At 36.7% G+C, this 24305-nt stretch overlaps 1 protein-coding gene across 1 annotated transcript in view; it reads left to right on the top strand.

Moving 5' to 3' along the window:
- SCAMP1 (secretory carrier membrane protein 1) overlaps positions 1-24305 on the top strand; it is a 122539-nt gene that overhangs the window by 35008 nt on the left and 63226 nt on the right. The window contains exons 3-5 of the mRNA XM_059418121.1: positions 18882-18980; positions 20341-20449; positions 23086-23214. Coding sequence (XP_059274104.1) covers positions 18882-18980; positions 20341-20449; positions 23086-23214 — 337 coding nt within the window. The remainder of the gene's footprint in view (positions 1-18881; positions 18981-20340; positions 20450-23085; positions 23215-24305) is intronic.

The raw sequence follows: 24305 nt of genomic DNA on the forward strand, positions 1-24305 counted from the left end.
CTAATAAGTCAATATTACTATAGTTCTTTAAATAGGAGAAGGAACTAATAAGTCAATATTACTATAGTTCTTTAAATAGGAGAAGGAACTACTTTTTGGTGTAAGTGGTGTCTTCATGGTAAAGTAGGGGTGATGTTTTCTTATAAAACAGAACATTCTACTCTGTGGTAGACAGAACCTCTGGAACTTTACCTGGCTTAGGAACATACTCTCCTCAAAATTTAGTCTTGATTTATGTAGGGGTATGAAAAAAAGCCTTTAGAAACAGGGTTCCTCCATCCTGGATGCATACTAGAAGCACCTGGAGAATTTTATTACATTTCTCATTAGGACCCTACTCTTTCACTATTAGGGCACTTGTGTTTTTTATTGTAGCTGTTTTGGTGATTTTATTCACCAAACTGAATTCAAACTGATTTTATTCACTCAAAACTGAGCCAGTTTTGAGAACTATTGAGGTAGGTTCTGTTGAGAATTCTTCCCCAAAATTTCTTTGGCAAATAATTTTGTTACTGTATTTTGAGTCTTCAGTGTAATTCATATTCTCAAGAGGTCTCATAGTTTAAACACCATTGGCTTTTGAAATATAACTCATTATGGTGAAGATACTGAAGTTCTTTTTTTTTTTTTTTAAAGATTTTATTTATTTATTTGACAGAGAGAGATGACAAGTAGGCAGAAAGGCAGGCACAGAGAGAGGAGGAAGCAGGCTCCCTGCCGAGCAGAGAGCCTGATGTGGGGCTCGATCCTAGGACTCTGAGATCATGACGTGAGCCCAAGGCAGTGGCTTAACCCACTGAGCCATCCAGGCGCCCTGATACTGAAGTTCATAAGTTGCATACTTGGTTTTGCAGATCAGTGTAATTATTGTTACTTGATCATCTCTTCCTGATGTGTGTTTTCCATAGTCTGGAAAATAATTCTCAAAGATATTGTAGGTTTTAGGGGCATCTGGGTGGCTCAGTGGGTTAAGCCGCTGCCTTCGGCTCAGGTCATGATCTCAGGGTCCTGGGATCGAGTCCCGCATTGGGCTCTCTGCTCAGCAGGGGGCCTGCTTCCTCCTCTCTCTCTCTCTGCCTGCCTCTCTGCCTACTTGTGATCTCTCTCTGTCAAATAAATAAATAAAATCTTTAAAAAAAAAAAAAAAGATATTGTAGGTTTTAGATTAGAAATTTATTCAGAATGTTTTATATTAACATTTTAGTTTAGGAGGAGCTTTGTACAAAGTAAAAGCATTAAAATAAGAATGAACTTTTACATTTCGCTTTCTTTCACAGCCCCCTTTTTTATAAAAGATTTATTTATTTATTTGAGAGAGAAAGAATGAGAGAGGGCGAGTGTGAGAGGGGGAAATCAGAGGGAGAAGAGAACCCCCTGCTGAGCAGGGAGCCCAATGTGGCAGGGTCATGACCTGAGCCGAAGGCAGTTGCTTAACCAACATACAAAATGAAACACAGATTTGATAGAGTATCAGAACCAGGGAAATGTAAATTATTGTAACACGTGCATTTTCCACTGAACTTTTTTATATAGTTGAAATTGTATTTGAAATAATAAAAAAAAATTCATTTGTTTTCTCTATGGTATCAGAAACTTGCCTTTTTTTTCTTTTTTCTTTTTTTTTTTAATGTTGTGACTATTTTCCAAAACAGTTTAGGTATATTTGGATAATTGATTTAAATGATATGTTAGAACTCAATCCAGATACTGTTTTGGTTGATTAGTGGTATTCATATTTGTTTTAGAAAAATATTAGTGAAAATCAAGCTTCTGAATTGTTGCTTGGTGTAGTGAACTACTTAAGGTCAGGAGAGAAGATCTATCAGCAGATTCAATGAATGTATAAACTATAAGATTTAGAAAAAGTTTATGTTTTATGTTTTTTTCTTAGGTTTTCTTTTATATTTAGTTTTAAGTTTGAATGGAACCGAAGGTATTTAATGAAGGCAACAAATAACTTTTTTTAAAAAAGATTTTATTTATTTGACAGAGGATCACAAGTAGGCAGAGAGGCAGGCAGAGAGAGAGAGGAGGAAACAGGCTCCCCGCTGAGCAGAGAGCCCAATGTGGGGCTTGATCCCAGGACCCTGAGATCATAACCTGAGCTGAAGGTAGAGGTTTTAACCCACTTAGCCACCCAGGCACCCCAACAAATAACTTTTTTAGAAAGAGTTTTCATTTATTTATTCATTTGAGAGAGTGCAGTGAAAAACACAAGTCTGGGGGAGAAGCAGAGGGAAGGGGAAAGCAGGATCAGTGGGATCATGTCCTTTACTGAAGGCAGACACTCAACCAACTGAGCCACCGCAGGCATCCTGTAAATATTTTAATAATAAATTACATACTCACTTGATGTTACGAATTCAGAGAAAGGAGTTGTCCCAAGATACATCACAATATAGACTGGCGAGTGTGTTGGCAGTATAAAGGAGGGCTCTTGAGCACTTGAAATGTGGCTAGTCTGAATCGAATGTGCTTTAAAATGGAGTGTAGTCTTTTTATTACAAAAATAAAGTTACAAAATAATTTTTTGTGTGAACTCAAAATGCATTTTCCTGCTGAAAATTATGTTGAACATGGTGGGTAGGTTTCCTGGCCTACCTTCTAAAATTTAGTGAATAAAATACTAGAAAAATTGGCTTATCCTTGAGAACTGTTATGTATTTATGGGGGAATGCTTTCCTTTGAAACAAGGTAATAGTTTAAAATGTCTACTACAGGGACGCCTGGGTGGTTCAGTTGGTTAAGCAGCTGCCTTCGGCTCAGGTCATGATCCCAGCGTCCTGGGATCGAGTCCCACATCGGGCTCTTTGCCCCGCGGGGAGCCTGCCTCTCCCTCTGACTCTGCCTGCCACTCTGCCAGTGCTCTCTCTCTCTGACAAATAAATAAATAAAATCTTAAAAAAAAAATGTCTACTACAGCGTGACTGTCACTAGTTTCAGTCACTGGTAATGACATTTATAGCTTCAAACAGAATTTCTTCTGGTAGGTATTGAAACATAGGAATTAGGGCCACCTGTGTGTGTGTGGAGGGGAGTGTAGTGCTCCTTAATATAGATTCCAAGTGACATATCTCAGGGCCTAGTATACTGTAACATTTTTATTTTCTTCAGGAACATGTTGCCTCCTTTTCTTTCTGTTCTACCAGTTGTTGCCATATATGATTTCAGTCACGTAAACCAGCAACAGGATCTCTATCTTCTGGATACAGGGGAAAAAATTCTAAGTATTGGCATGGCCATTTTTTTTTTTAAGTTTTATTTATTTATGACAGAGAGAGTGAGAGAGGAAACACAAGCACAGGGGAACTGGAGAGGGAAAAGCAGGCTGTCAGTAGGGAGCCCGATATGGGGCTCTATCCCAGGACACAGATCATGACCTGAGCCAAAGGCAGACGCTTAATAACTGAGCCATGCAGGTGCCCCACATTTTTTTGTTTTTGAAAGGCTAGTTTTTAAAGTAAGCTCTATGCCTAATAGGGGGCTTGAATTCCCCATTCTGACCAACATCAGGTCACATGCTGTACTAAGCCAGCCAGGCATCCCGGCATGCTGATAATTTTGACCATTAGGAAAAAGTAAATAATTGGTTTATATAAGAACTGCTTCTAACATAATTCTGGACATTAGAATCCAGCCATAAGACCTGGATTCTAAACTAGACCCTACCACTGATAAGTTGGTGACTTTAGGCAAACCACCTAGTGTCTTTGGACATCCTTTTTTTTTTTTTTTTTTTAAAATGGGTCATGATGGGAGAGGAAGATGTTGAGTTAAATAGTTTTAAGATCAGTTTCTTTTGAAAATGGATGAAACTTTTAGCTCAGGAACTAACTGAATATATTTGTACACAGTAGTTTACTTATCTTCAATACTATAAAAGCATTTTCTACACAGTAATAACTGTATTTTCTCTTGCTTTTCGTTTCTTTTTATATCTTTTCTCCTTTGCTTCTTACTGTCTTGTCTTTGTTGGAGCTGATTATCTGTCCCTATGGAACCAATCTTCTTTGTTTCTCTTTTTATTTAATGTTAACTATTGCCTTCTATCGTCCTGTCTAGCCAAGTGTCATTGGCTAGAAACATCTGAGTCTTCTTTGGCTCAAATAGCTTCTTTTCTTATCTATTTGCCACATTCTGTCACTTGTATCTTCAGGAGATATTACCTGTCTGTCTTTCTCATTCCTACTAAACCACCCTAATTCAAGTACTCAATGTGAAATAATACAATGGCCTATTTTACCTTTCTCCAGTTTATCTCCTTTCAGCTTACATTCTACATTCAGTCATTATTATCTTTTTAAAAAAGATTTTATTTATTTATTTGACAGAGAGAGAGATCACAAGTAGGCGGAGAGGCAGTCAGAGAAAGAGAGGAGGAAGCAGGCTCCCTGCTGAGCAGAGAGCCCGACTCAGGACTCAATCCCAGGACCCTGGGATCATGACCTGAGCCAAAGGCAGAGGCTTTAACCCACTGAGCCACCCAGGTGCTCCACATTCAGTCATTATTGTCACTCCCTTGCCTTCCCTTCTCTTCCTTACTTTGACATAATTTCTGGGCTAAAACACAGGTGGTGCTGATTATATACAGTTCTGTCTACTTCTGCTTTCTACCCTAGCAACTAAATATGGCTGGAGAAAGCATGTCAGAGGGTCTCACTTTTGGTTACTGACCAGCTCAGTAGAGTACTAGAACACTGAATATTCTGGTTATGTAATTGTCCAGCTTCTTCTTCCTCTCTCCTCATCTGTAAAATCTCTTCCTTTATGCTCACTCTTAGATGATGACATTGCTTATTTCATTGAGAAACTTGAAGCAGTCCATAGAGATCCACAGACTCCTATCACTGCTCCTACCTATCAGCATTTTACCATGTTTTCTGCTTGCCTGTTATTTATAGATGAGCTACCTATTTGTGCTTCTGTCTGATGTTATCCTCTATATTTCACAGTAGATTTCATGCATTCTCACCTTGGAACGTTGCTTAATTGCTCCCTCCTACATCATTAGATTTTTTCTTCTATTGGATCATATCTTCATAAAAATATGTTGTGTTTTCTCCCATCTTAGAAAAAAATCGCAAAAATTTATTTAACAGCTTCATTGAGATAAAATTAATATGTCCATTTAAAGTATATAATTATGGTGCTTTCAGGATTGCCCAACCATTGTCACATTCTAATTTTAGAATATTTTTGTTTCATCCCAAAAGTTGGACCTTTCAGCAGTCACTTCATGTATCCTTTCCCTCTCCAGCTGTAGGCAACTACTAATTTACTTTCTGTCTCTCTAGATTTGTCTTTTCTGGACATTTCATATAAATAGAATTATACAGTATGTGGTCTTCTGTAAATAGTTTCTTTCACTAGGATATTAGGGTAATATTTTAAATATTCAACTGTGTGGTGGTATGTATCATCAGTACTTTATTACCCTTCTTTTTTGATTTTTATACCACATTTTATTTAGCCATTCATGTGTTGATGGGCAGTTAAGTTGTTTCAGGTTTCTGGCTCCCAGGAGCTTCTATTACTTTTTCTGCAGTCCTGTGTTACTATTCCTCTTGTAGATAAACACATCACAGTGTAATTGTAGTGTCATATGTAGCCCAGCCTGGTTTCCAAAGTGGTTGCACCATTTTACATTGTCATTGTTAGTGTGTAAGTGTTCCACTTTCTCCACATCCTTGCCAACATTGGCTGTTGTGACTTTGTGCTTAAAACCATCCGAGTAGCTGTGAAGTAAAATCTCCTTGTGGTTTTGATTTTTGTTTCCCTGATGGCTAATAATATTGGCCATTTTTTTTTCCTGTGTGTATTTTGTTGTTGTTGTTGTTTTAGAGAAATGTTTAGATCTTTTGCCCATATTTAAAAGAATCGTCTTTTTATTCTTATTTATTTATTTTTTAGATTTTTTTTTTTAAGATTTTATTTATTTATTTGATAGATCACAAGTAGGTAGAGAGTCAGGCAGAGAAGGGGGGGAGGCAGGCTCCCTGCTGAGCAGAGAGCCCATTGCAGGGCTTGATCCCAGGACTCTGAGATCATGACCTGAGCTGCAGGCAGAGGCTTTAACCCACTGAGCCACCCAGGCGCCCCAAGAATTGTCTTTTTAATAGTGAATCGTGAGAGTTTGTTAAATATTCTAAATACAACTCTCTTATCAAATATGTGATTTGCAAACATTTTCTCTCATTCTGTGAGATGTCTTTTCACTTTATTGATAGTGTTCTTGGCATGGAAGTTTTTTTTAATTTTGATGTCACATTTATTTTTTCTTGGGTTCTTGTTATTGGTGTTCTAAGAAACCATTGCCTAACTCAGGGTCCTGAAGATTTACTCCTATGTTTTCCTCTAAGAGTTGTACAGTTTTAATACTTACATTTAGGTTAATGATTGATTGAGTTAATTTTTGCACATAGTATGCGGTAGTTGTTCAACCCCATTCTTTTGCATTGGATACCTGCTTGTTCCATCACCATTCATTGAAAAGACTATTTTTTTTTTTCCTATTGGATTATCGTGGCACTCAGGCTGAAAATCAGTTGATAATTTAGGGGTTTATTTTTGGACACTTTTTTCTGTTGATACCAATGTCTGTCCTTACTCTAATAATACACTGTCTTGATTACTATAACTCTGTAATAAAACTTAAGATTATTTCCCTGTCCAGTTCATTTATGGCATCTTCTTTCTTGCAAAACTTTTTCTGCTCTCCATTGCTACAGAAATCTTCTGAAGGATACTCTACTTAATTTTAGTTCCTTAGCCCTTTCTACTGATAGTTCAGTAAGGGTTTTGCTTCTAACACTCCACCAAAATGTACTTGTCAGGGTAGCCAGTCTTCCATATTTCGAGATTCAGTGGTAAATTTTCATTCTTAACCTTAGTCAGCAGCATTGAGAGTTGATCACTATCTCATTCTTTTTTTTTTTTTTAAGATTTTATTTATTTGACAGAGACAGCACAAGAAGAGGGAGCAGCAGAGGGAGAGGAGGAAGCAGGCTCTCCACTGAGCAGGGAGCCTGATGTAGGGCTCAATCCCAGCACCCAGGACTCATGACCTGAGCTGAAGGCAGACACTTAACTGACTGGGGCACCCAGGCACCTTCATTATCTGATTCTTAGAACATTTTCTTCATTTGGCTTTCAGAGTAGCTCAGTTTTTCCTTCTCAGTCTCCTTTGTTGGCTGTCTTCTCCCTCCTGCATTTTCACCTGCAGTATTGGAGGCCACCTTGAATTAGGCTTTGCTTCTCTTCTTCATCTGCGTTTGCTCAGATGGTGACTTCATCCAGTTTTATAGCTTTAACTTGTCTCTACAGCTTTAGATACGTGTGGGTGACTTCCAAATTTACATTTCCAGTACAGACCTCTCTTCAGAACACCAGGTTCTATTTTAACTGCCTACTAGATATGTCTACCTGGATGTCTGAAAAGTTGCAAATTCAGTGTCATGAAAATTGAACTGAATCCTTTGATTGTAAACCTGCTCATTTTCAGTCTTTTTCTCTCTATCCTACTAGTTGCTTAGGCCAAAACCTTGGTAGGATTTCACTGTTTGCATTTCCTTGTATCTCATGTCTTTCTGTCAGGAAATCCTGTTGGCTCCCTTAAAAATATATCCAGATCTAATCCTTTTTCTCCATAGCTGCCACTTGGCTTGAGCTGTGATGTGACCTTGCCTGGATTACTGCAGGAGTGATTTCCTAACTACTCTCTCTCCTTCTACCTTTGTCCTGTTTCAGTCCTTTTTCAACTCAGTAATCACATGACCCCTTGAATTTGATCATTTCAGTCTCCTGTCAAGAACTCTTCACTAGCTTTTACATTTTTTTTCAAGTAAAGCCAAGAGTCCTTAAAAGAATCTGGCTCCTAACAAGTCTCTATTCTTTATCTTCTCATACTCTTTTCCTCATGTATTCCTGTATCCAGCACACTGGTCTTGGTTATATATGTCAGGCATTCTCCTCACTTTGTACTGACTGTTCATTCCCTCTACCTAAGATGGTCTTCCCCCAGATACCTACAGGGTTTGACTTCTTCACTTCCTTAAAGTGTTTACTCAGATATTGAGTTCCCTGATCACCTTTGTAAAATTAAATCCACTCAACCTTTATTCATGATACCTTTACCCTGTTTTTTTTGTTGTTGTTCCATAACATTTACTGCTTTCTGAGATATTCTATAAATGTGTTTGTTATGTAAATTGTTTATCTTCCATAGCTAGTATGTAAACTCCATGAGCGTAAGGATGTTTACATGTTTTCTTCATGAATGTATCTCAAGTGACTATAACTATTGGATGTTGTAGTTGATCAATAAATATTTGATGTATGTATGAATATGTATGGTCACGCTTCTCTTCCTTCATTTACACTTTTCTACTTGGAAACTCCTACGCATGTATATTCCTTCTTTCCTACTGTAGTACACCTCTTCCACCAAGTATTCTAATCTTTAAAAGCTTGTTTTAAAATGGTTATCTATTCTGATAAAATTATTTGTCTTGATTCTGCCATTAATGTGTGTAATTTTCACCACTCTTAATAACAAGAAAATCTGTGTTAAGCATAGCTACAGTCCGTTCTTGTTTGGTTAGAGACTGAAAGTCAATGAAAGTTGCAAAAGTTTTAGGTTTCTTTTGGCAGTCTCTTAAACTTTGTTGCCTTAGAGTGCTGTTTTAAAAATGCACATCTTTTCTTTTCATTCCCCTGAGTTTTTGAACCTGCGTGTCTATAGTGGGGACCAGAGTTTGCATTTTTAAAAAGATTTATTTATTATTAGAGCGAGAATGAGTGAGCTGGGGTTGGGGGCAGAGGGAGAGAGAGAGAGAAAATCTCAGGCAGACTGCCTTCTGAGCACAGAGACCAGATACCATGACCTGAGCCAAAATCAAGACTTGGATCCTTAACCAGTTGAGCCACCCTGGTGCCTCAGGGCCTGCATATTCAATAAGCATCAGGGGTTCCTAGTGCAAGGTATCTATAAACACATTAAGAATGCTTTTGCTTTAGACCCTGAGTAAACTTACGAACTTTGTTGGTTCACAGATGGAAGAGAAAGAACAAGAAAAAACAAGGAGGAATTTTCTTCAATAGGTGTTTAGAATATGAAAGAAAGCCAGAAAGGAGAACATACATTTGTTTGTGCATCAGAAAGATAACTCATGGACCAGTGCCTTGAAGGGATCTTATATATTATTTATTTAATAATGAAACATCTTGAGAATTTTCAGTGCAGAGAACTCATTAGGTTACAGAAGAATCTCTATACAATTTATTGCCATGAATGTTTCAATGTTTTTAATTCTGTTGAGCTAAAGTATGTTTTGAAATGAAAAATGTTGAACATTTTTTATTTATCTGTTAGCTGTTTAAATGCCTTCTTTGGAGAAACATCTGTTCACATCCTCTGCCCATTTGTTAACTGTTTGTTTTCATTTTTTAAGTGTTGAGTTTGTTGAGTTCTTTATACATTTTGAATACTAGCCCTTTATTGATAAGACATTTGCAAATATCTTCTCCCATTCCCTTTTAGTTTTGTTGACTATTTCCTTTGCTGTGTAAGAGCTTTTTATCTTGATGAAGTCCCAATTAAAACACTAATTTTTTAAAATTGAAGTTTTTACAATTTTATTTTATTGTATTATTATTATTTTTTTAAGATTTTATTTATTTGACAGACAGAGATTACAAGTAGGCAGAGAGAGGGGAGGAAGCAGGCTCCCTGCTGAGCAGAGAGCCTGATGTGGGGCTTGATCCCAGGACCCTGGGATCATGATCTGAGCCGAAGGCAGAAGCTTTAACCCACGGAGCCCATAATTTAACCCAGGCACCCCATAATTTAATTTAATTTAATTTTATTTATTTTAAATATTTTATTTATTTATTTGATTGAGATCAGAAGTAGGCAGAGGCAGACAGAGAGGGGGAAAGCAGACTCCCCTCTGAGCAGAGAGCCTGACTTTGGGGCTCGATCACAGGACCCTGAGACCACGACCTGAGCTGAAGACAGAGACCCGACCCACTGACCCACCCAGGCGCCCCGGTTTTTACAATTTTAATTCCAGGATACCTAGTATACAGTGTTATGTTAGTTTCAGGTATACAATATAATGATTCCACATTTCTGTACATTGCTCAGTGCTCATCATGATAAGTGTACTCTTTAATATCCCCATCACCTATTTCAAGTATTTTATTGTTTTTGATGCTATTGTGAATGGGTTGGTTTTCTTTTTCCATTGCTTCATTATGAATGTAAAGGAGTGCAACTGATTTCTGTGTGTTGATTTTATATCCTGTCACTTTAAAGGGAGTGGGAGATTCCAACAGTTTTTGATAGACTTTTTAGGATTTTTTGTATGTAAGATCATAACATCAGTAAAAATGATAATTTTATTTCTTCCTTTCCAAATTGGATGCCTTTTGCAGAAATGAAAGTCTCAAGGGGATGGTTTCATTAGTTTTCTTTTTACTATATATGCAAAGGTGAAAAGTAGAAATAGAATTAGGAGCCATCATCAAGTAGGTCTTTAAAAATCAGGGGCACCTGGGTGGCTCAGTGGGTTAAAACCTCTGCCTTCGGCTCAGGTCATGATCCCAGGGTCCTGGGATCAAGCCCCACATTAGGCTCTTTGCTCAGCAGGGAGCCTGCTTTTTCCTCTCTCTCTGCCTGCCTCTCTGCCTGCCTCTCTGCCTACTTGTGATCTCTGTCTGTCAAATAAATAAATAAAATCTTAAAAAAAAAATATGTCTAGGGGCACCTGGGTGGCTCAGTGGGTTGGGCCTCTGCCTTTAGCTCAGGTCATGGTCTCGGGGGTCCTGAGATTGAGCCCTGCATTATGCTTTCTGCTCAGCAAGGAGCCTGCTTCCCTCTCTCTCTCCCTCTGCCTGCCTCTCTGTCTACTTGTGCTCTCTCTTTCAAATAAATAAAAATCTTAAAAAAAAAATTGTATCTAGGGCTTTACTTGTTTGGAGATGGCTAATCAAGTAAATTGTGGCTGAAGAAAATACTGGGTCCCAGAATTGGACAATGATCTAGCTAACATCTACAGATTTGAAAAAAATTATTAGGAAAATAGCTAGTGGGTTAATATAACTGCTCCCAGAGATTTGTATCTTTCCAACCTTTCTCATCATTGCTATACTACAAGCAACTATGACCTCACATATATCAAATTACTATCTCTAATCCAGCCTTCATCTTTATCTTATGAATTGATTGTACTTAATGCCTTATTTGTTATTTATTTATTTTACTTTATTTTATTTTTAAAGATTTTTAAAAAAAATTTATTTGACAGACAGATCACAAGTAGGCAGAGAGGCAGGCGGAGAGAGAGAGGAGGAGAAGGCAGGCTCCCTGCTGAGCAGAGAGCCTGATGTGAGGCTCGATCCTAGGACCCTAGGATCATGACCTGAGCCGAAGGCAGAGGCTTTAACCACTGAGCCACCCAGGCACCCCCTTATTTGTTATTTAAAGCAGTAAAGAATTTATAGTAAGTTTTCAACTTGGTTGAATTTTTGGATAATTTCTTATGTAGTTTTTCTGAAGCGTGCTGCCAAACTAACTTTGCCAGTCCTTTTTTTTTTTTGGTCATTATTCTGTTGTCTCAACATATTAAACCAAGAGAGTGAAACTTAAGGGCCAATCTTTTCTAGTCAGAGAACAGTTAAGATTGATCAGCTTGTTTTGCTGCTTCTTAAGAGCTCTTGAGTGAGGGGAACAAGAAATTGGAACAGAGAATTTCTAACTTTTGTGATAACAAAAGATTATCATGGAGATTTAAAAAAAAACCCAAAGATCTTTTAATCTCACTATCTGGAAATAATCACTATTAATATTTTGATGAATTTAGTAAATTTTAAAATTAAAAACTGACATAGTTTTATAACTTCTATCACTTATTATTGGTACAAACTTTTCTGGTTTCATTAAATATTTTTTCAAGCCTTTTAAATAGATGCTTAAAATGGTCTCCTATGGATAAAACAGTTTATTTTCTTATTTGGACATTTGGGTTATTTCTAACTTTTTGCTTTTGTAAATAATGCTCTGGTAAGCATCCTTGGCAGACACACATTTGTGCCTATCTTTGATCATTTCCTTATGATATTTTTTTTAACACTATTTGTGAGTCATAGAGTATAAATATTTCTATGGCTGTTATACATAATACTGAAGTAAGCTCCAGGATTATTACATGAACAAGTTTATACCTATTATCAATGTGTATAATTTTACACCCATTTTACATCTTTTCCAAAATGTGATAATCTTATGGTAGTAGTGACCAAAAAAATAATTAGAAGCTTACATTTTTTTGGATTACTAATGAGGAGTTAACATTTTTAATATGTTTGTTTTTTATTATTATTTTTTAAAGATTTTATTTATTTATTTGACAGACAGAAATCACAAGTAGGCAGAAAGGCAGACAGAGAGGGGGAAGCAGGCTCCCTACTGAGCAGAAAGCCCGATGCGGGGCTTGATCCCAGGACCCTGAGATCATGGCCTGAGCCCAAGGCAGAGGCTTTAAACCACTGAGCCACCCAGGCGCCCATATGTTTATTTTTTTGTATGTATTTTGTAACCTGCTTGTTGAAGGCTTTTTAAAATGCGTTTTTCCTCAATAACATGTTCATCTGTTTTTTTTACTGATTTCTATGTAATGAAGTGTATTAATCAGTTGACAGTTATATGTGTTACTTACTAGATTTTGCCCTTTAATATTGGTTATGAAATATGTTATATCATCCAGCTTCTAAATATTTACTAGATATATTACCTTTTCATTATGATTTCTTTCCCCTCATCCCTTTTAAATATTTAGAATACCTTTGCTCCAACCCTAGATCAAAAAGTCAAAAAGTCATCCACAGATGCTATATCATCTGTGTCCTCTATATTATAGAGCTATGCTATGTTATAGTGTTTTTATAGTTTAACAAAGAATATCCATTTGAGATTTGAGAATGTTACTAGTGAGCTTGAACCATTAATTAATATTTTTATTGACCATTCCTGTTTTCTTCTTTGTATTGCCTGTTCAGATCTTGTGCTTATTTTCCTATTAGTAGTTAAGAGTTCTATGAATTTGTAACAATTCTTTTTGTATTCTATGTGGCATTTATATATGCATTATAACCAATTTTCTCTAGTCTGTGATTTGACTTTTCACTCAATGTTAAGTTTGATTATACAGGTTTCCCCCATTGTTGAAAAGTAGAGCACACCTATGAAATTTTTGTAAGCCCAGATGGCCTAAAGTGAAGGGTATTCCCTGCTTTCCCAAACTTGATGTTACACCACTTTACTTTTAGAAAGACCTACATTTGTAGCTGTTTTTGCTAACTTAAAGAAATCTGATTTTCTTTGATTTTACGAAAAAAGCTGTCACTGTACTAATGTAGGTCTTCTGAAGTGGTATAAAGGAAACTTTCAGAAAGTGGGGGATACCTATAGTTGAACTTGTCTATCTTTATTGTTTGTCTGTTTTCCTCATGTTAACTTAACAAGTACTTACTGAGCATTTACTGTGTTCCAAGCATTGTTTTAGGCACTGGAGATACATCATTGACAAAATACATAGTGATTTCTAGAGCTCACATTCAAGAAGCTCTTATATACCCTAAGTTCCTAAAAATATTCACCCTTTTTTTTTTTTTTTTTCCTAGAAGTGTGTAAGTTTTGCTTTTTCATTCGTAGATCATCTACCTGGAATTTATTTTCATGTGGTGTTAAGTAAGAAATCTAGTTTCACTATTACATGTGGGTGGTCTGTTTTCCTAACATCATTTATTGACTAATAAACGTTATTTCTCCACTGTTGTATAGTGAGTGTCCCCTCTCTTGGATATCAAGTTTCTGCATTTGTGTGGGTCTGTTTCTGTATCTCTTCTGTTTATTGGTGTATTTCTTTATCTTTGCCATCTGTACCACCCTCTTAATAACTGTATCTTTACAATAAGCTTTAATATCATAGGTCTGCTCTATTTTTTCCTCAAAATTGTTTGACCTATTCTTAGCCCTTGGCTTTTTCATATGAATTTTATAATTAGTTGTATTCTCCAGTTATTTCTTCAGTTGTGTCTGGCTTCCTTTTCAGGACTGCTACTTGATGTGTCAGGGTAAAATCCTGATACATTTGGTGGGGTGTTCTGGCTTTGACAGTTTCAATCTTCGAACCTCCCTTTGTAGCCACTTGCTCATGTGCTCTCTTCCTCTTTTCCTTTTTTTTCTCCTGTTTTCCTTTTCCTATGGCCATTTAAAAGAATACTTAAAAATATGTATTTTAATTTTTTAAAAAGATTTTTATTTAATTCAGGGAGAGAGCAACAAGCAGGATGAGGGGCAGAGGGAGAAGCAAGCTCTCTGCTGAGTTGGGAGCCTGCTGCAGGGCTCAATTCTGGGATTGGGATCATGACTGAGCTGAAGGTAGACATTTAACTGAATGAGCCACCCAGGTGCCCCTAGAAGTATATTTTTTAATTTAAAAAACAAGTAATATATTGGGAGGTAGGTAAATAATAGAAATGTATATAAAGCAAAAGGTGCAGATTTCTCTGATACCAGTTTGCTGAGAGCTTCTAGATATTTTTCTGGGTGTGTATAAGTATGTGTTTATTATAGCAGAAAAATGGTCATGTGCATTCTGTAGTTCACTTTACTTAATTATTTAAAAGGTAGTCTTCTGTAACTCTAAATCATTCCTTTTGATGGCTGCATGGTATGTTATACAGTAATTTAACCAATTTCCCTTTGATGGACTTGTGGGTATCTATTTGCTCTTTGATCCTGAAGCTGCTTTCAAATACTCCTGGATCTAACTGGAAAAGTGGAGGTTTGGCAGTTTATTTTCCATCTCCGTAATGACTTCCCTCTTAGTCTTTCCAAAGGGTATTAGTGGAGTTCTGTCAAAAGCATTCCTGTTTACTTTTTTAAAAAAAAACATTTTTTAAAAAATCATGATAAATGTTCTCTTTAATCCCCATCCCCTATTTCACCCATCCTTCCACCCACCTCCCCTCTGGTAAACACCAGTTTGTTCTTTATGGTAAGGGGTCTGTTTCTGGTTTATTTCTGTCTTTTTTTAATCTGCTTATTTGTTTCTTAAATTCCACATACAAGTGAGATCATAATATCTTTGTCTCTTTGACTTCACTCAGCATTATACTCTCTTGCTCTATCCATGTTGTTGCAAATGGCAAGATTTCATTCTTTTTTATGGCTGAATAATACTGCAGTGTGTGTGTGTGTGTATACACATCTTTATCTATTCCATCTATCAGTGGACACTTGGGCTGCTTGAGTAATTTGACTATTGTAAATAATGCTGCTATAAATATAGAGGTGCATGTATCCTTTGAATTAGTGTTTAGGTATTTTTTGGTAAGTACCCAGTGGGATTGTAGAGTAGTTCTATTTTTAACTTTTTGAGGAACCTCCAGTTTTCCACAATTGCTGCATGAATTTGCATTCCCACCAATAGTGCAAAAGTGTTCTTTTTTCGTCACATCTTCCGTAAGACTTCTTGTTTCAACGGTTTTGATTTTAGCCATTCTGACCTATGTGAGGTGGCAACTCATTGTAGTTTTGATTTGCATGTCCCTGATGAGTGATTTCAAACACCTTTTCATGTGTCTATTGTCAATCTGGATGTCTTCTTTGGAGAAATGTCTGTTAATGTTTTCCCATTTTAATCAGATTACTTTTTGTGTGTGTGTGTGTTGAGTTGTATAAGTTCTTCATGTATTTTAGATGCTGACTCTTGATTGGGTGTGTCATTTGCAAATACTTTCTCCCATTGTGTGGGTTGCCTTTTTGTTTTCTCTGCTCTGCATGATAAATGTTTTTCTGTCCCCTTGCTTAAAATCTGCAAATGACTTTCCGTCTGAAATGAGTCTTTTGTAGGCAGCATATACCTGGGTCTTCCTTGTTTATCTACTTAGTCACCCTGTGTCTTTTGATTGGAACACTTAGTTCATTTACATTCAAAGTAATTATTAATAGATATGTGTTTATGCCATTTTGTTACTTGTTTTGTGGTTGTTTTTTATAGATTTCCTGATTCTTGCTGACTTTCATGGTTCATTGGCTTTCTTTAGTGATATGCTTGGATCCCTTTCTCTTTAGTCTTTGTATATTTATTACTGGGTTTTGGTTTGTGGTACCATTATATTTGTAACATCTTCTGCATATAGCAGTCTATATTAAGTTGATGGTTACTGAAGTTTAAACTCCTTTGTTCCTTTTCTTCCCACCTTTTACGTATATACTGTCGTATTTCACATCCTTTTATTTTATGGATCTCTTCAATGATTTTTACAGAAATACTCACTTTTGCTGCTTTTGTGCTTTTTACTTTTCATACTCTCACTTGTGGTCTTTATTTTTAACTCAGAGTTCTCTTTAAAATTTCTTAAAGGGCTGGTTTAGTGGTGCTTTTTGGAGGAACTCTTCAGTTCTCTATTCTGAATGATAGTCTTACTGGGTAGAGCATTCTTGGCTGCAGATGTTTCCCTTTTACCACTTTGAATGTATCATGCCGCTTCCTTCTGGTCTGCAAACTTGCTGCTGAAAAATTCACTTCTAGCCTTATGGGATTTTCCTTGTATAGAACCATTGTCTTTTCTCTTGCTTTAAACGCTTTTTTCTTTATTCCTATTTCTTACTATTTTAATTGCTTTGTGTCTTGGTGTGGACCTTCTTGGGTTGAATTTTTGGGGGCATCTCTCTGCCTTTGGAATCTGGATATCTGTTACCTTCCCCCCATTAGGGAAGTTTTCAGTTACTATTTCTTCAGGTAAATTTTCTGCCCCACTCTTCTGAGATCCCTGTAATGTGGATGTAACTACATTTGATGGAGTTGCTGAGTTCCCTAATAATATTCTCAATTTGTATACTTTTTTTTCCTTTGCTCAACTCGGTTTCTTTGTATTACTCTGTCTTCCAGGTATTAATTCATTCCTTGGCTGCATCAAGCCTACTGTTTATTACATTAAGTGTATTTTTTTTAAAGATTTTATTTATTATTTATTTGACAGAGAAAGATCACAAGTAGGTAGAGAGGCAGGCAGAGAGAGAGAGGAGGAAGCAGGCTCCCTGCTGAGCAGAGAGCCCGATGCGGGACTCGATCCCAGGACCCTGAGATCATGACCTGAGCCGAAGGCAGCAGCTTAAACCACTGAGCCACCCAGGCGCCCACATTAAGTGTATTTTTAATTTCACTTATTGTGTTCTTGCCTGCATTCTTTTCTCCAGTCCAGTGTGTATTTTTGTGATCATTATTTTAGATTTTCTTTCAGGTATCTTTTTTTTTTTCTTCAGGTATCTTTTTTATATCCATTTTACTTTGGTCTCTTGCTGTGGTTTGAGCCTGTTCTTTCACTTGGGAGATGTTTCTCTGTCTTCTCATTTTGTTTGACTTTGTGTCTGTTTCTCTGTGCTAGAGAAGTCAGCTACTTACCTTACTCTTAATAATAGCCGTTGAAGAAGAGGGATTATAGTGCCCTGTAGTGCAGTGTCCATGTTCCCCAAGTTATGTTGTGGGTACTCTGCTGTTGAGGTCTGGCATCTTTTCCCTTCAGGCCAGATGTTTGCTAATGCTGTCTTTACCTATTGTGAATAGCAACGTGTACAGTGGTCTACTTGTGAAACAATACCTGCCACTGCTGGAACTGCAGTCCTGCAAAACAAGAAGGTCACAAGGTGTGGTATTGGCAGGGTGATCTTCTGGGGGAGGGACTCCAGGACTCAGGGGAGCATGGCTGGGAAGGGCTGATCTGCCAAAGCACATGTGGCAGGTTTGTTTCAGTGTAAGCAAGTTAAGCAGCATGTGTCCACACAGTGCTGGTTTCCACAGGTGGCTGTTATTTATGTTGGGGAGCAAGGGAGGAGAATGTCACCTCCCAGCTCCTTTGTACCTGGAAGGGTCTCCCCATGATCCCTGTCTCCCCAGGCAATGTTCTGAGATGAGCAAACTTCTCTCCTCCTTGCCTGCCCATGGCATTTTTTGAACTGCTGGTTCTGCCTGCATCTGCATAGGTTGTTTTTCATGCTGTCTCTTAAAGATGAGGGACTCTTGTTTCCTAACACCTTCTGGGCTCATCCAGAGCTGAGCATGCTGGTTTTTAAAATTCTAGGTTTTAAGTCCTGGTGGTTTCATGAAATTTCAGAGGCAACTATGGAGATTCATCCTTCCTGTTAGCAGTCTCCCCAGTCCGAAGGTCTGTTTTCTTCTCTGTGCCACTGGCGCCTTCTCCACTGTGGCTGACTGTGGTCCCTTTTGCTCCCAGGCTGTGTCTTCGCCCTTCATATCATCTCTGATGTGGACTCTTCCTTGCCTTTCGTTGTGGAGTGTGTTCTGGAAGCCCATGGGCTGTTTCCAGGGTTATTTCCGCTGCTGTGGGTGTTATCTAGTTGTACCTGTGGGAGGAGCTGAGTTTAGGGTCCTCCTACGCTGCCATTTTCCCAGCCAACCTTTCCTATTAACTTTTTAGGTGGAAACTTAAACAATGGTGGACGTACCTCTCTTTGGTGGAAAGATTAACAGTTAACCTTGACGTAAATTCTTCGATTTGGCACTATATTTTACTAAAAAGCAATCCTTCAAGGTTTTGTTTTGTGTTTTCACATGTGGCATCCTCCAAGAGAGTGTTTGTGATATAGTGGTAGAGGTAGCAGCCAAATTGGAGAGTTGAGGAATGAGTGAGTTTGAGAAAATGGAGATGGAGAGCTGAAGCAGTACTTTACTACATACTAGCAGAGGAAGAGAGGAGTTCTTGGTGTTTTGTTTTTTATTGGGGTTAGGCCTTTTGAAAGAAGTTAAAATTGGATCTCTATGTTACATAATTTGTCCATTTTTTAATTTTCCTAGCCTCCACCAGGCTCTGTGAAAATGCCTAATGTACCCAGTACACAACCAGCAATAATGAAACCAACGGAGGAGCATCCGGCTTATACACAGATTGCAAAGGTTAGTTGATGTTATGTGTGTAAATTTGTATTGGAAATTATATTATCAATAACATCTTTGGAGTAGAATTATTTATACATTGCCTTAACTTTTTTTTCCCCTACTTAATTTTTAACTTACTTTTGAGTCTGAGTTAGCTAGTTTTCAACTCTATTAACATAGTTCTTTTTCAGCTTATAATATTTATTCTGTTATTAACAGTTTTTCAATTCACTTATGCTCTTGAACAATTTGTTTTCTGAAATTTTTGTTGCCTTTTGTTGGTTTCACTCTTTAGTGCACGATGCTATGATAATACCAATAGAAACCATTGGAAAAGGGTTGTAGTGGCTAAGCAAAGGACTATGGTAGGAAGTAGCAGGTGGTAAAAATATGAGAATAAAGGAGATGATTAGGATGCCTTGTATTACATAAAGGCAGATGAAATTACAAACCAGAATTTCTTAATCGTATTCTTCTTTCATCTCATTATCTTCTAAAATAGAAGATACTGTATATTCTCGCATTGGAAACCTAGGTACCATTCAAACCAATTTTTAAAAAAGATTTATTTATTTATTTGACAGAGAAAGACAGAGAAAGGGAACACAAGCATGGGGAGTGGGAGAGGGAGAAGCAGGTTTCCCGCCAAGCAGAAAGCTGGATGTGGGGCTCGATTGCAGGACCCTAGGATCATGACCTGGGCTGAAGGCAGATGCTTAATGACTGAGCCACCCAGGCGCCCCCAAACCAATTCTTGAGAGGCAATTCAGTGGTCATTTTCTCCCTTTGTCTGTTTTGCTTCAATTGTTCCCTTTGTTCCTCATTCTCATTTAGCACAAGAGTCACCTTAATTTTATTTTCCCAAATAGGACTCTGACTACTCTTACTGAGAGAATTTTGTCCTATTTTAAATGTGCCCAGTATTCTCACTGACAGTTTTCATAACCAAAAAGCCAAAATCAGTCAAATAGCTCCATAATATCTTCTGAAACTCTAACCTTGAGTGAATTCCTATATAAATTTTTAAAGATTTTATATGTTTATTTGACAGTGAGAGACAGAGATAGTGATAGAGATAGAGAGCATGATCAGGGAGGAGAGGAAGAAGCAGGCTCCCCACTGAGCAGGGAGCCTGGTGATAGTGACCTCTCAGGCGCCCCTGAATTCCTGTAATTTGGAAGAGCATTTGAATGGAGATTCTGACATTGTATGATCTTAGGGTCATAGTTCAAACCCCACATTAGGTGTGGAGATGACTAAAAAATAAATAAACAAAGTTTCTGGCATTGTAGAGGAAGAGGTAGGGTAGATAGCATAGTCATATAGGATTTTCCAACTCTGACAACCTATTCATTCATTGGTATTTTGTTTGTTTAAGGAACATGCTTTGGCCCAAGCTGAGCTTCTTAAGCGCCAAGAAGAACTAGAAAGAAAAGCTGCAGAATTAGATCGTCGAGAACGGGAAATGCAAAATCTCAGTCAACATGGTAGTATCCAAAGAAGTTCGAAATAAAAATAACTTTTAAACATTTTAAATTATGCCTGTGCTAGCTCTGATTCATTTGGTTTATGGATAAAGCCATGCCATTTTTTCCTGTTCTAGCAAGATCAGACAGCAGATTTCCTACTTGTTACTCTGTAGCTCTCTGATCTTGGCTGATTTGCATGTCTTTTGGTAGATTATAACAGTGTTAGCCTTATCACACAGAAAGTGAATGTGAATATGATAATTTTGGGGTTTGGCCAGGAGCCTTTGATTCTGCACTTGGGCCCTCTTTGAGTCTATTGAAGCCTTAAGAGTACATGGCAGTGTGCCCTAAACTTGACTCTTTTTGTTTAGTCAGCCCAGTTTCTAATTATCTGCCCCTGTCCTCAGAAATATAACCTACCTGTCAAAATATTATTAAAAAATGTGTGGCATGATTCTGTGAAGCCTTGGGTTTCTCAGTTATATCAAATAAATACTGAATTGATCATTTGCTATGAAATCTGTTTAGACTGTGACTACCAAAGGCCACTTCCAGGGTGTATCTTAGAGAAAGATAGCAGTATCTGGCTAAGGGGTTAAAGATCTAGACAAGTCATTGTTACTCTGTCTAGGATAGTGATGGCATGACAGGGCTAGGTCAGCAACAATATATTGAACTATTTTTTCCTTATCTTAGATTGTGTATGCCTAAGTCAGAGAACAACAAATACTGCATGATTTCACTCATTTGTGGAGTTTAAGAAACAAAACCAATGATCATTGGGAGAAATGAGGGGAAAAAAGAGAGGCAAACTAAGAAACACTCAACTGTAGAGAACAAATTGCTGGTTACCAGGGGGAGGTGGGTGGGGCTGGGGGTTAAGGAGGGCACTTGCTGTGATGAGCATCAGGTATTCTATGGAAGTATTGAACCATTATAATGTACTACTGAAACTAGTATTACTAGTATGTTAGCTAGCGAATTTAAATAAAAATGAAAAATAAAATTTATATATTCAAAGACTATTAAAAGAAATGTGTAAGCCTAGGGCCTCATGAGGACGCATTCATCCTTGGCTATTTTGTTGGCTTGTGACATCAGAGACAACATCAGTAAAAGGAGAAACTAAAGGTTTATTTGAGATCAGTGTTTCTGTAATACCTATAATAAAATCTGTCCTATGTCCTTAGTATTGACTAATAGAAGTTATTTCTATGGGAGATATTTTAGAAGTAACAAACAGTGAGGAAACAGTTTGTTTTAGTAACAAACAGTGAGAAATTAAGAGTTAGACTTTGTGGTGTGTTACACATGTAAGTACTTATCATCTATTAACTCACTTAATTGTCAGTATAATTCCCTGAAGGGTGGTATAGTTGTTATTCTCTTGTTATTTCTACTCTTAAATTTATGAAGAAGTGTCAGATTTTATAGATAGATGTCTTCAGATTTTATCAAGTCTTCAAGAATTTAAGGTACCCGGCGCCCCCTAGCCAATAAATGGCTAGGCACTTCTGTTTTCAGATCCCGGTTCTTACATTGCTATTCTCTGCTCTTCTCCAGATAGTATGAGACTTGTATGAGAAATGAATATGAAATTTGGGAAGAATTATAAATAGCGCAGACATGTTGGGAAGAATCAGACATAGGCATTCTTTTTTTTCCCACTATAAAGTTTTCTTCTTCTATACAAAGTATATAAAATCGAATTTTCAAAAATTGTGGCATATTATTTCTAAAATGAGAAATGGCCTTTAGGTATTGTGTTTACCTTCTGTTTTTAATGTTTTGACTTATTTAACTTTAGTGTTTTTATTGCTTCCACTGCTTCCGAAGCCCTATTTTTCAGTTTCATTTCTTTATAAGGAAACATTTTCCCTCCTGATAGTTTGAATTTATTTCTCCTGTAGGCTTATTGAAGTGTTATAATTTCTTAGCTTCCTTCTTCTGACTGTTTCATATTTTCTCCTAGTTTTATGGTTTTCTTACATGGATATTTAGAGTGTTAATTTTTCAGACTTTGGGATTTCCAAATTGATTTCTTGGTATTAGTTAATCATATGTTCCTTCATGGAGTTAGCAGTAGAAAACTCAAGATTCAGAAGCTGGTCTTCCCTCTCCACTTGGGCTAGGAATTATATTCAAAGATTTAAGGTGCTGAAGAGGAAATTGTAGATACTTAAAAACTGCATGACTTCTCATGACAGACTCTTGGGACTTTGAGAAATAAGTCTGTTTTCAGGGTAGAGTCACAGGGTATGTCTTTATGCTCTTTTTTTTTTTTTTGCTTCTTGTATCAACTGTACGTATGTGGTTCTTGGTAAACATTATATGACACTGGAAAAATATTTTACCATCTAATGTTTTCTAAAGTGATACTCTGGGGGAATTTTTTTTTTTTTTAAGTAATCTCTACACCCAAGGTAGGATTTGAACCCACAGCCCTAGATCAAGAGTTGCATGCTGCATCGACTGAGCCAGCCATGTAAAAATTTTTAAAAATGCAGAGCTTGGCTTTCAAAGCTGTACAAATGTAGAGATACAGCATTCGACTTATAAAACATCTATTAAAAGAACAAATAATGTTCTTTGTAATGAAACCAAAAATAAGAATAGCCCATATTGGTCCTAATATATATATTTTTAATTTGCAGGAAGAAAAAATAATTGGCCACCTCTCCCTGGCAATTTTCCTGTGGGACCTTGTTTTTACCAGGATTTTTCTGTAGACATTCCTGTAGAATTCCAGAAGACAGTAAAAATTATGTACTACTTGTGGATGTGTAAGTATAAAATAAATTGTATATTCAACAGAGTGTATGTTTTATTGTCAAAAACCACCCTTTTTGGAATTCAGATATTAAGGATAGTATCACAAATGGGTTTTTTTGGTATGCTCTTAATTTTCAGAATGAAACATAATTTGCAGAATTAAACTATGTGACAATCTAAACTGAGGAAAGCATATATGAGAACTGGCATTCTTGAGGAAAGGACTTCTTTGTCACATATATAGTATTTTTTGAGGAAAAAGGAATAGTCATAAAATTTTATCTAGGCTATATTTGTTTTGAAAAAATTATTCTATTTTTATGCAATGAAGGCTGTTTAAAAATTCTTTAAAGCATTATGACTTTTTAAAAGGGCCATAAAATAGTATTATAATTTTTTTAGAGCTTTGAGCACAATTTACTTTTTATTTTCAGGTGGTTGATAAGTACCTTTATTATTGGGAGTACCTAGTTAATGTTGGATATTTTACTAAATAGAACATTAGGACATATATTTAGGCTGTGGTGCTTGCATTGTTTTGAGTATAATTACAACTCATGTAATAACTAAAATAAAATGTAAAGCTCTTTAACAGTTTGTTCTATGTACACAGAATTCCAGCTTACTGTCTTTCACTTTTACTCCAAACAATAGTCTCAGCCCCTTTTAATGTTATTATGTTAGTAGGAGAGGTGTAGCTGTCATAACCTCTCACCTGCGTAACTGCTGGGTAATGAAGAATTTGTAGTGTGCGTTCTTGATAGAGGAAATTTATATGTGTTACTGTATATTTGGGGAGCCGTTTTTTTTCCCCCTCTTAAATAAATGAGACTATTTTCCTCAAAATTATTTGGAGCATTCTTCAAATATGTGAAGCTACTTTAGAATGTGAGTATTGATTTCTTATGGATAGTACATTCTTAACTCTTAGTTTTCTTTGAGATTTTGTTGTTGATCTAGTATCTTGCTAAATCTCCAGTGTAGGTAGTATTGTGTATTTTTAACACTAAAGGTTTTGATTTTATATTTGTACTTGTAAAAAAGCCATATATTTTATTTAATCAATATATAATATGTGCATATATATAGTAATTATTTCTTA

This window comes from Mustela nigripes, chromosome 12, assembly GCF_022355385.1.
Source record: "Mustela nigripes isolate SB6536 chromosome 12, MUSNIG.SB6536, whole genome shotgun sequence".
NCBI lineage: Eukaryota > Metazoa > Chordata > Mammalia > Carnivora > Mustelidae > Mustela > Mustela nigripes.